Genomic DNA, 13,693 nt, shown 5'->3' on the forward strand with positions numbered 1-13,693 from the left:
GAAGTCATCAGCCACTCAGCCTTGTTAAACTAATTAAACCAGAAGGTGGCAGTAGCGTTGTTTGGCCTTGCATATCTGTGCGCATTGCTTATAGTCTGATTCCAAGCCACCTGTGCTAATGTTGCTATTTTGTAGAAATCCCTTCTTGATACTAGCCAGATGGCCACAGCTAGATGACTACCTAGCAAGATGATGAAGAAACTATTTAATTCACTCTCCATAATCCCATACTGCCAGTGCCAGCCCCCATAGCCAAATATTTAGCTAGCTAACGTTAACATTTGTACTCGGTCTTGACTGGGTCTCGGACAGTGAGGACTTGTCATTTCCTCCGAGACCAGCGGAGTAAAAAACAAATAATTATCAGCTTCCATTCAGTCGGCGCATAAAAACTCTAAGCCAAGCCAAATATTATTGAATCATTATTTCAGTAGCTTAACAGTCTTCAAATCTATTATAGACATGTTTGCGCAGTGGCGAACCTATAGGCATTCAGTGTGTGACAGGTTTGTGATTCTGCAAGGACTGAAACCGTAATACTAGGGCTGTGGCGGTAACAACATTTCGTCAGCCAGTGATTGTCAAGCAAATAACTGTTGGTCTCACGGTAATTCACCATTATTTAACATAAACACATTAAGTATCTCCTGGCTTCCACACACAGCCTACAAGCCACTGATCCAGACCTTTGAAACATCTACATTTTTAAAAAAGTATAAAAAATCCATGTAATATAGCCTACACCATCACAATAAATCCACTATTTATTTTAGTCAGGTCTAAAGAAACATGATATGAAGAAAATGTAGTCTATTTAAGGAGAACAGAATAGAAAACTGTTTTAAAAAGTTGTCTTTATGTTAGGTCCTGATCTGGCTATGCCATAGGCAGGGTAGCCTAGTGGTTAGAGTGTTGGACTAGTAACCGAAAGGTTGCAAGTTCAAATCCCCAAGCTGACAAGGTACAAATCTGTCGTTCTGCCCCTGAACAGGCAGTTAACCCACTGTTCCTAGGCCGTCATTGAAAATAAGAATTTGTTCTTAACTGACTTGCCCAGTTAAATAAAGCTATAAAAAAAATATGGCTGTTGGCTAAACTAGTTCATTTAGCAGACAAGATTTGTTTAGAATTCCGTGGCATTATTTTATAGTATGAAGAATACAATTGAACAAAGCTGAATAAAATATAAATATTTTCTCCAAACGATTTGAGAGAGTGAGCACATGCGGCTATTTTGTGTTGAGCATTAACAGAGAAATAGGTCCTCCTATATGCTTAATTTAGAATTATTAATGTAACTTTAGTTCTACAAATGTTGGGCTATATGTTTTGATTTTCAAAACATTGTAAGACTGCATGATGTGGTTCTAATGATGATTTGAAAAAAGTTGCTTGAAAGGCATGAGCTCTGCTTTGTTTATTTGCGCAGTCTGTACACACGTCATCAGTCTCTCATTCACAATTTGACAAGCACTTGATAATACCTTGAATATCACAGTAATGCACCCTAAAAAATCCATGCCTTTTCGGCCAGTGGCCGTTGTGCCCTTGGCCCAGAGTGCTGCATGCTCTAAAGCAGCTCTCACTCACATGGCTCTCCATCACGAGATCGGGTCTTTCTCACAGGCTACAAGTGAAGACAGACACATTGTGGACGCAACTGCGCGCGTCCTTATCCAATTCTGAGGTGCATTTTGAAGATATTGGAAGAACTGTCCACATTTACTTTTAGTCAGCCAACAAGATGAGTAGGCCTAACGAACAGCAAAAGCACTAGCCTATGTCAATCTACTCATAGTACAAACATTGACCTATTCTTTGCGAGAAATAAATATACCAAACATAGTCTGGGATAGTTGTGGAATGTGAGATCCCAAATTAATTCAACCACTAGAATTTAAAAAAAACGTTCTTACTCAATGTGGCTGATGAGATAAGAACGTTTAGCTTAAAATGTTGATAAACTAGGCTATTTCTGCACAGTTATAAGCACAGCAATGCGCACACGGCAGTAGACTATAATTGCTAATGGGAAAACACCATTATTAAAAGTGACCGCAAATGCGATTATGCATGTAATGCTTTTATTATAAAGGTGCATTTTTTTGATGAAAATTATCTTCCCCAAACTTGATATTCACACTCTGCTTATTTATGTCAGTTAGGCTCTACACCTCTTGTAAAGCAGATCAATGTGCTTAATTTTAAGAAGTTATTTGGCCACTTTAGTTGTGATCCTGGGCGGCAGGTAGCCTAGTGATTAGAGCGTTGGACTAGTAACCGAAAGGTTGCAAGATGAAATTCTGAGCTGACAAGGTAAAATTCTGTCGTTCTGCCCCTGAACAAGGCAGTTGACCCACTGTTCCTATGCCGTCATTGACAATAAGAATTTCTTCTTAACTGACTTGCCAAGTTAAATAAAGGTAATTTTATTTTATTTTTAAATATGATTTGGGGGAAAAAGGCGTTTCTTGCCTCACGCTGGGCTTCATTCACAAGTGATAATATATCATTCACAGGTGATAGGCTAATATTGTCACCCATCAGACTATTCTTGATTTAATCATGTCTTTACATATACTAAATAATATGTGTGTGAAATTAGTTTTGATTTAAAATGGACCATTATCATACCCCTGTCTCGAAAACATGGGCAGCGGGAAAAAATACATGTCATCTATGCACTTAAATAGCGAATGGAGGACACTTTCCCCGTGGTTTATTGTCATGCCAGCCAGGTAAGCTATACTCCTGTTGTAAAGTGAAGCAATGTGCTTAATATTAGGAAAGTTGAGAAATAAATATAATAGGCCTAGCCTATAGAAAGCTGATCGAATCCTCCTCTTTTTAATAGAGCCTATTAATCTGTTTTCTCACACAATTGCATAGTTAGCACGTTTGGTAGGCTACTAATGATCAGCAGCAGCATCAGAGCTAGCAGAAGCCTAATTACCATGACTAAAGGTCATGGACTAAAGGAATTTGACTGCCATCATGACTCGTGACCGCCTGTGTGGTGGTAACACGGTCACTGCAACAGCCCTAGGTAATACCAGCGCACTCATGTAGGAGAGTGCACTTTTTGTAAAACACAAATGGCCAGTGGTATTGTGGAGGCTATATGCAGGAATAAACCGTATAAGCACTTTTTTCAGTGGGCATTGCGTAAACTCACTTCTTGATCCCTACTGATGCGTATCAAAGTAGTGCAGTGGAGGTATACGACTTATCAATTATGTAGTACAATAGGGAAATCATGCACAGAGTAGCCTACACAATCACAAAGGCTGCACACATCCTAGTTTCAGCAGAATATCATCTGCAGGCAGCAAGAGTGTGCAGCTCTCAGCTGGTTTTGGCATGGAGCAGCTCACAGAGAAATGACATCGGTAGCCGGTAGGGTAGGAAAGACGTTTCAACTTATATCTACCAGTAAATGCTAACTAAGGCAACAATGGGTATGCAAACCAGGTATTGAACAAGTTTAGTCCAAAGTGTTGGTTAATAGGCTATTTGTGATGCGCAATTGTCATCATGCTCAGTTTGCATCAGGGGCATAGACACGGATGGGCCTGGGTGGACTGGGGGCAACCCACTGGGAAACCAGGTCCTGACAGGCCCACCCAATCAGATTGATGTGATTTAAGCATTGTTGTGGACTTAGACAATCATTATTTCTTTCTATTTAAAAAAATGTGATTTTTGAGAGTGAAAATCAATAGGAAAACTCTTCTTTTTTTTTAACAGGACTTTTCACAGGGTGCCTTTCCTTTGCTGGGCGGGCCATTTGGAAACTTTTGAGCAACATTTTTGTACACCCACTTCTCCAGGCCACACCACTGCATATGGCAGATGAAAAGACAGCAGTCACACACAGCATAATGTTAAAGGATAAGCAGTCCATAAACTCGGACATAATAAGCCAGTATGTCCCAATCATAAGAATACAAAAAAACAACCATTAACCATTTCCCAATCAAAATGTAGAAATATTACTTTCCGTTGCAAAATATATTTCACCTTTAGCACACAAAGTAACCTGTGACCTAAAGTTGAAAGTGGAACTGACAACATTTTAACTACTTTGTTTGTTTCATATCTGCAATCATAATATCAGTCAAAAATATCAAATTACCAGTAAATGCTACAATGCCAACTTTATAAGAGCTTTTAAAAATAGATTATATTTGACTCAACATTCCATGTTGACAGAATAGATGGATGCAGTTTCAATGACTCAATATTCTGGACATAAACTAAGTAACTAAGGCTAGAAATGTCAATACAATAAAACTAGCAAGGGCAATGATCACAAGTCAGTCATAACGTGGCTAATAGGCTAGCGTATCTATTTATGTAGCAAGCTAAAAACACGGAGCCTAACGTTAGCTAAATAACTAGGAAGCTGCTAGGAGGATGTCATATCTTGCCATTGGAGGAGTGAGTGAGTGACTGACTTTTTCCCCTCAAATAGTTTTTCTGTGTCTATAGCTAGAGATGTCATTTGGTTAGTTAGCAAGAACATGAACGACTGTTATCCAGTTAGCATATCTCTTGCGTTCGCAAATTCACTCAGGCTATCTACTCCGATTTCAGAACACCTGATTTAATTTACTAACATGCAACATCTGCTGAATATGGTTTCAATAAACGTAGGCAAAAAAAGTTATGGCCAAGAATGCTCTAGATAACATGTAAACAGCCTAACCAGCTCTGCTACGGCAAGTAAAATCATCAGTGAGGTGTTCTCTCATTTGTGTCTGGAAGTAGCTAGCTAGCTAACTTTAGCCAGTTAGCTTAGGTGCTTGGTTGGGACAAGCATGCATTGGCAGGCAAGCTGCAGAAAGATGAGGAGGCTACCATTCCCCTTCGTTTCAGTGCAATTTTGACAGCCAACTAGATATAAAAGTTTATCGTATTTTCCTTCATTAGATTTTATGTCATCTTGCTCTGGTAAGCATTAGTTGTTGACCATGTTATTTATGTGCATAACTGAGGGAGAGAACCTACCTTTTTTCATGGTTGCTTGATCCATAGGACTGTAAAGTTCAGAAATGTAAGAGGACTCCTGTGATTGGTGGAGTGCTGGATAGATGGTTGTCCTTATGGGAGGTTCTCCCATCTCCACAGAGGAACTCTGGAGCTCTGTTAGAGTGACCATCAGGTTCTTGATCACCTCCCTGACCAAGGCCCTTCTCTCCTGATTGCTCAGTTTCGCTGGGCAGCCAGCTCTAGGAAGTGTCTTGGTGGTTCCAAACTTCTTCCATTTAATAATGATGGCGGCCACTGTGTTCTGGGGACCTTCCAATACTGGAGTTTGCTAAATATTTTCATAAATAATCTGATAAAACACACAGGTGAAAAATCAAGGTGACTTACAAAGATGAGGAGGAGCAAGAGAGGGAGTGCGGTAATGTAGTGTCCACAACTAAATAGTCATTGTGGTATCTGAAAAGACCGGTATCCCAAAAGCATGATGGTGTACTTACTATGTGCACATGCTAACAGAAAGGAACGAGGTGGGTATCTAGCTAAGTGTGTCATTATAGCAAAGTATTTATAAACATTAAATCTGATCTCTTAAAAGTTCAGCTAATCTCCGTTCTATTAACTATACAATAGGCCATCATTGATTTTTAAAAATGTTATATTACCTCTTTCAAGGAGCTTTCCATTTTGATAGGGTTATTTTACCAAAAATCCTTTAGGCCTACCTACAGAAAAATACAAAAACTATTACGCATCCCTGCCCAGCCTGGCATGAGTGACCCGAAGTGTGTTTAGCATCCCCAGTGGCTCTTCAAGTGAGGAGAGGATATTCTCCACTGCTGGTCTGCTCTCCAGTCACCATCGCATGACCCTGAAGCCACAGACTCTTGACAAACTCATGTTTCTAAAAAAATGAATTCAAAGGCACTGTAGACTGAGCCTAATAAGGCATTTTTCCTTTCAATTGTATTTAGTTCTAAGTAAGTTACATCCTATATGTGCAGTTTTAATGATTTAATACAACATGTTGTTTAAATGCTGAGCTCTTAATGTCCCTATTTAGTGTTTATGTTGTTTACTACGACATGTAGCTCTTCTTACCTTTTCCTGTTTATTCAAATACTTTCCATTCAAATCATATGGTTTGGTTTCCATAGGCTACTTCAAACCCAAATGGTAGGTCCAGGTAGTCACAAAAATAGATGGTGTTGGTTAAATGGTGATTTTAATGAATGGAGCTCATTTGGAGCTGCAATGTTTTCGTGCTTTAAGTGGTGAGAGGTTTTTAGCGGAGCGGTTGGAAAGGATGTTGAGCGCCGGAAAGCACCACTCCATGAGTGATAAGCAGGATTGGGATGAGAGACTCACTTTTAGTTTATTTTCCTTTACATACTAAATGTATGAGTTTAACTCTGCAATATGATCATAATGATCACTGCTTTGTATTTATGTACCTTAAAAAAGATGGCAGCCCACAGGTGAATACAAACAAAATATGAAATTATATTAATTTCTATATTGTACCTTTTTAACCCCACGCCCCCATTATAACAAAACTAATAATAATAGTCGCACAATATTTTTTTTTTATCTGAGCCGATTGTTTATGACATTGTTTTTCTGTCTGTCAGAGTGCAGTGGTGATGGAGAAGGAGGAGAAGGCGAGGAACGCTAAGCTGAAGCCCAAGAAGCGTAAGCTGCGACCGGAAGGGAAACGCACACATGAGTACTTCTGTTTCTGCTGCGGAGAGGGAGGGGAGCTGGTCATATGTGACAAGAAGGACTGTCCTAAAGCTTATCACCTGCTGTGTCTCAACCTCACCAAACCCCCATATGGTACGCTGTGGGGGTGTGTGGGGGTGGGGGTGTGTGTGTGTGTGTCTATACGTTAATAATCTTCTCTCTGTGTGTGTGTGTAGGTCGTTGGGAGTGCCCATGGCATGATTGCAGTGTGTGTGGTGTCCCAGCCTCATCCCTCTGTGACTTCTGCCCTCGCTCCTTCTGCCGGCAACATGAGGGGGGAGTTCTCACCCCCTCTACCTTGGAGGGTCGCCCCTGTTGCTCCAATCACAACCCCCTCAGCCCCCTGGGCTCCAACGCCAACCTCCCACATACTCACACACACCACCCTGGTACGGTCAGTATCAAAGAAGAGCCAGAGGACCCCGAGGAGGAGCCCAGCCAGCAGGACCGAGAGTAAAGCTGTCTCAAATCACACCCTTTTCCCTAAAATAGTGCACTAGAAATGGAGCACTATACCTATGGGGAATAGGGTGTGATTAGAGATGTGCCATAAAGAGAAAGAGACCAGAACTGCAGCCAACAGTTACACCTGATATTCCCATGGGCTGGACAGAATGACTGACAGACCGAAGGACTGACAGGCGCAGACTTGGTGTGAGTAGTCAGTGGTTCTATGTCAGAGAGCGGAGCAGAGCTCCTCTATCTAAGGATATTGGGAGTGGAGGAGAGGGCAAGGGGAGATTGAGAGGTGTGCCGCACATCACCCCAAATAATCAGTGTTTGTTTCACCACTTCAGTGTGATTCTGTCATTTCTACAAGTGTGGATTCTCAGTGTTATGTCATTGGTTACCGGCACTTTGAAGAACTCCGTGAGGGGGATGGAGAGGGGGTTTAAACCTTTTTCCAACATGCTGCTTTTCTCTTTGTTTACTTCCTGTGTACTGGGGTTGCTAGTGGCCCGTTGCCAGGGGCTGCTTCACATTCCCAGAAGGCTTTGCTGTGTGTTGGTGAGCTAGCAGAGTCAGGCCCAACACTCCTACCACCCTCATCACTCCAGACATGATCTATCGATCCCTATCTGTCTCTCCTTTCACAACGAGAAGAAAATAGATTTGTGCAATTTTCAGGATCACACTATATTCCGACATTCCTTATACCTGTTTTTGATACACTTATGAATATATATATAGTAACAGTCAAAGTTTGGAAGCACCTACTCATGTAGTAAGTAATAAAGTTGAAACATATCAAAATATATTTTATTCTTCAAAGTAGCCACCCTTTGCCTTGATGACAACTTTGCACACTCTTGGCATTCTCTCAACCAGCTTCATGAGGAATGCTTTTCCAACAGTCTTGAAGTAGTTCCCACATATGCTGAGCACTTGTTAGCTGCTTTACTTTCACTTTCCGAAACCATCTCAATTGGGTTGAGGTTGGGTGATTGTGGAGGCAAGGTCATCTGATGCAGCACTCCACCACTCTCCTTATTACACAGCCTGGAGATGTGTTGGGTGATTGTCCTGTTGAAAAACAAATAGTCCCAATAAGTGCAAACCAGATGGGATTGCGTATATCGCTGCAGAAGCACCATCACACCACCTCCTCCATGCTTTACGGTGGTAACCACACATGCAGAGATAATCCGTCCACCTACTCTGCGTCTCACGAAGACGCACCGGTTGGAACCAAAAATCTAAAATCTGGACTCATTAGACCAAAGGACAGATTTCCACCGGTCTAATGTCCATTGCTCATGTTTCTTGGCCCAAGCAAACCTCTTCTTCTTATTAATGTCCTTTAGTAGTGATTTCTTTGCAGTAATTTTACCATGAATTCTTGATTCACACAGTCTTCTCTGTACAGTTGATGTTGAGATGTGCCTGTTACTTGAACTCTGTGAAGCATTTATTTGGGCTGCAATCTCTGAGGCTGGTAACTCTGGGTCTTCCTTTCCTGCGGCGGTCCTCATGAGAGCCAGTTTCATCGCTTGAGAGTTTTTGCGACTGCACTTGAAGAAACGTTAAAAGTTCTTGACATTTTCCGTATTGACTGACTTTCATGTCTTAAAGTAATGATGGACTGTCATTTCTCTTTGCTTATTTGAGTTGTTGGTCTTTCACGAGATGGGCTATCTTCTTTATACTACCCCGACCTTGTCACAACACAGCTGATTGTCTCAAACACATTAAGAAGGGAGAAAATCCCACAAATTAACTTTTAACAAGGCATACCTGTTCATTGAAATGCATTCCAGGTGACTGCCTCATGAAGCTGGTTGAGAGAATGCCAAGGATGTTCAAAGCTGTCATCGAGGCAAAGGGTGGCTACTTTGTTGAATCATAAATATAAAATATATTTTGATTTGTTTAACACTTTTTTTGGATACTACATGAATGTGTTGTTAGTTTGATGTCTTCACTATTATTCTACAATGTAGAAAATAGTACAAATAAAGAAAAAACATTGATTGAGTAGGTGTGTCCAAACCTTTGACTGGTACTGGTGCCTTCAGAAAGTATTCACACCCCTTGAATTATTCCACATTTTGTTGTTACTGCCTGAATTCAACATTGCTTCATTTTTTTTCTTCACACCTTACACACAATGATCCATAATGACAAAGATGTAAACATGTTTTAGAAATTTCTGCACCTTGATTGAAAATGAAATCTTTAATTAACATAATTATTCACACCCCTGAGTCAATACATGTTAGAATCACCTTTGACTGCGATTACAGCTGTGAGTGTTTCTGTGTAAGTCTCTGAGAGCTTTGCACACCTAGATTGTTCAGTTTTTTCCCCATTTATTATTTTCAGAATTTTTCAAGCTCTTGTCAAATTTGGTTGATCATTGCTAAACAACCATTTTCATGTCTTCAATAGATTTTCAAGCAGATTTGAAGTAAAAACTGTGACTCGGCCACTCAGGAACATTCACTGTCTTGGTTAGGAACTGCATTGTAGATTTGGCCTTGTGTTTTAAGTTATTGTCCTGCTCAAAGGTGAATTCATCTCCCAGTGTCTGGTGGAAAGCAGACTGAACCAGTTTTACTCTGGGATTGTGCCTGTGCTTACCTCCATTCCGATAATTTTTTATTCTGAAAAACTCACCGGACCTTAATGATGACAAGCATACCCATTACATGATACAGCCACCACTATGCTTGAAAATATTGAGTAGTACTCCGTAATGTGTTGTGTTGGATTTGCCCCAAACACAACTTTTTATTCAGGACAAAAATATATATTGATTTGCCACAATTTTTGTAGCTTTACTTTAGTGCCTTATTGTAAACATGATTTTTATTCTGTACAGGCTTACTTCTTTTCACTCTGTCAATTATGTTAGTATTGTGGAGTAACTCCAATGTTGTTGATCCATCCCCAGTTCTCTCCTATTACAGCCATTTAACTCTGTAATTGTTTTAAAGTCATCCCGGAGCGGTCCGGACGCCTGTATCTTTGTAGTGACTGGGTGTATTGATACATCATCCAAAGAGTAGTTAATAACTTCACCATGCTCAAATGTTTACCCATCTACCAATAGGTGCCCCTCTTTGCGAGGCATTGGAAAACCGCCCTGGTCTTTGTTGTTGAATCTGTGTTTGAAATTCACAGCTCGACTGTTGGACCTTACGGCTAATTGTATGTGTGGGTTACAGAGATGAGGTTAACACTATTATTGCACACAGAGTGAGTCCATGCAACTTGTCGTGACTTGTTAAGCAAATGTTTACTCCTTAACTTATCTAGGCTTGCCATAAGAAAGGTTTTGAATACTTATTGACTCATGGCATTTCAGCTTTTCATTTGAATTAATTAGTCAAATGTTTGAAAACATGATTCCACTTTGACATTATGTGGTATTGTGTGTAGGCCAGTGACAAAAAAATCTAAATTTTATTAATTTCAAATTCAGGATGTAACATAACAAAATGTGGAAAAAGTCAACGGGTGTGAATACTTTCTGAAGGCAGTTTGTGTGTGTGTGTGTGTATGTATATATATATATTTTTTTTATTTATATTTTTTATTGTGTATATATGTGTATATATATATATATATATATATATATATATATATATATATATATATATATATATATATATATATATATATGCTGAACAAAAATATGAACGCAACAGTTTCAAAGATTTTTCTAAGTTACAGTTCATATAAGGAATAAATTCATTAGGCCCTAATCCATGGATTTCACTGGGAATACAGATATGCATCTGTTGTTCAATAGATACCTTTAAAAAATTAAGATCGGGGCGTGGATCAGAAAACCAGTCAGTATCTGGTGTGACCTGATTTGCCTCATGCAACGCGACATCTTCTTCGCATAGTTGATCAGGTTGTTGATTGGCTGTGATCATGTTGTTCAGTGGCTGTGCTAAGTTGCTGGATATTGCCGGAACTGGAACATGCTGTCGTACACGTCGATCCAGAGCCTCCCAAACATGCTCAATGGGTGACATGTCTGGTGAGTATGCAGACCATTGAAGAACTGGGACATTTTCAGTTTCCAGAAATTGTGTACAGATTCTTGTGACATGAGGCCATGCATTATCGTGCTGAAACATGAGGTGATGACAGCGGATGAATGACACGCCAATGGGCCTCCAGGATTTCGGCACCGTATCTCTGTACATTCACATTGCTATTGATTTAAAATGCAATTGTGTTTGTTGTCCGTAGTTTATGCCTGCTCATACCATAACCCCACCGCCACCATAGGGCGCTCTGTTCACAACGTTGACATCAGCAAACCACTCTCCCACACCACGCTGTCTGCCATCTGCCTGGTACAGTTGAAACCGGGATTCATCCGTTTCGAGCACACTTCTCCAGCGTGCCAGTGGCCATCGAATGTGAGCATTTGCCCACTGAAGTTGGTTACGACACCAAACTGCAGTCAGGTCAAGACCCTGGTGAGGATGACAAGCATGCAGATGAGCCCCCTTGAGACGGTTTTTGACAGTTTGTGCAGAAATGTTTTGGTTGTGCAATCCCACAGTTTCACCAGCTGTCCGGGTGACTGGTCCCAGATGAATCCGCAGGTGAAGAAGCCAGATGTGGAGGTCCTGGGCTGGCGTGGTTACACATGGTTTGTGGTTATGAGGCCGGTTGGACGTACTGCCAAATTCTCCAAAACGAAGTTGGAGGTGGCTTATGGTAGAGGAATGAACATTAAATTATCTGGCAACAGCTTTGTTGGACATTTCTGCAGTCAGCATGCCGATTGCACGCTCCCTCAACTTGAGACATCTGTGGCATTGTTGTGACAAAACTGCACATTTTAGTGGCCTTTTATTGTCCCCAGCACAAGGTTTACCTGTGTAATGATCATGCTGTTTAATCAGCTTCTTGATATGCCACCCCTGTCATGTGGATGGATTATCTTGGCAAAGATTACATTTGTATTTTTGTTCAGTGTGTGTATGTAATAAATATATATATATACACACACACACACACATTCACTAAGTGGTCAGTTTATTAGGTACACCAGCCCGTTCACAAAAATGGTTCACTCCTACAGACAGTGAGTCACGTAACCATGGTTTTCTATATAAAGCAGGCAGACAGGCATTGAGACATTCAGTTACTGTTTGATGAAATGTTAAATGGGAAAAACGAGTGACCTAAGTGACTTTGAGTGTGGTATGATTGTCGGTACCAGGCAAGCCCGGTGCTAGTATCTCAGAAACGGCCAGCCTGGGCTTTTCACGCATGAGTGTCTAGGGTTTACCGAGAATGGTCCGACAAACAAAAAGCATCCAGTCGGCGGTAGTTCTCTGGACGATGAAACAGCTCGTAGATGAGAAGTCGCAGGAGAATGGCAAGAATTGTGCAAGCTAACAGGCGGGCCTCAAACAGGGAAAGAATGCAGTACAATTGTGGTGTGCAGAACGGCATCTCGGAACACACAAGTCGTTAATCCGGGTGGACTATTGTAGCAGACGACCACACCGGGTTCCACTCCTATCAACTAAAAACAAGAATAAGTGGCTCCAGTGGGCACGCAATCACCAACACTGGACAATTTGAGGAGTGGAAAAACATTGCCTGGTCCGAAGTGTCCCGGTTACTGTTGCATCATGCTGAGTCAAGATTTTGCATAAGCAGCATGAGTCCATGGCTCCATCCAGCCTGGTGTCAACGGTACAGGCTGGCGGTGTAATGGTGTGGGGAATGTTTTCCTGGAACATGTTAGGTCCTTTGATACCAATTGAGCAACGTTTCCATGCCTCAAATAATTCAGGCTGTTCTGGAGGCAAAGGGGGGTCCGATACGCTAGATGGGTGTACCTAATAAACTGGGTCCGATACGCTAGATGGGTGTACCTAATAAACTGGGGATCCAATACGCTAATAAATTGGCCACTGTGTGTGTGTGTGTGTGTATATACATACTCAGTGGCCAGTTTATATATATTTGTTAATGTTTACAAACAGATTATCTCACTTCATCTCGGTGAATGGTGTATTGTTTGTTTAGGTGTTTAGAATTGCGCAGATCTCCTTGTGAACATAGTCCTTCTAATAGGGTGAATTATAAGGGCATATAGTGTAATGTATGACATCGCATCATTATATTTAAGTTCCATTTGTCAGTTCCCCAGTCTCGCTCTCCATTGTGGACATAATTGGTTCATATTGTAAACCACAAGTGTTTAAGAGGAGGAGAGGGGAGGCGTTTTCACTCTTCTATGACTGTCCCCCTTCACTGTCTATGGAAACAGACAGGAATGCATTTTTGGAGAGGAAGTTACATTTCATTCAAATTGAGAGGTTGAGCAGCATACTTTCTGGTGATTATTTCCTCCTAGGATTTAGTGTTACACTTCATTAGATTAGTGAAGTGTTATATTATACAAATATGGTCAAAGTCTGTTTGTACACGGTAATGCAGCCAGCCTTGAGGGACTAATTTCCAACATACTGACCTG

The 13,693-nt window shown here is 40.9% G+C and overlaps 1 protein-coding gene across 2 annotated transcripts in view; it reads left to right on the top strand.

Annotated features, from left to right (window-relative positions):
- The window catches only part of LOC139411021 (histone-lysine N-methyltransferase NSD3-like), a 30,026-nt gene extending 22,112 nt beyond the window's left edge, over nucleotides 1–7,914 (top strand). The window contains exons 23-24 of one of the 2 annotated variants that reach the window (XM_071156803.1): nucleotides 6,621–6,825; nucleotides 6,909–7,413. In XM_071156803.1, the coding sequence (XP_071012904.1) occupies nucleotides 6,621–6,825; nucleotides 6,909–7,189 (486 nt within the window). In that variant the 3' untranslated portion in view covers nucleotides 7,190–7,413. Of the gene's footprint in view, nucleotides 1–6,620; nucleotides 6,826–6,908 lie in introns of both variants that reach the window. The other variant, XM_071156802.1, reaches the window with a different exon arrangement.
- The last annotated feature ends 5,779 nt before the right edge of the window (nucleotides 7,915–13,693 follow it).

The sequence above is a fragment of the Oncorhynchus clarkii genome, chromosome 6, assembly GCF_045791955.1.
Source record: "Oncorhynchus clarkii lewisi isolate Uvic-CL-2024 chromosome 6, UVic_Ocla_1.0, whole genome shotgun sequence".
NCBI lineage: Eukaryota > Metazoa > Chordata > Actinopteri > Salmoniformes > Salmonidae > Oncorhynchus > Oncorhynchus clarkii.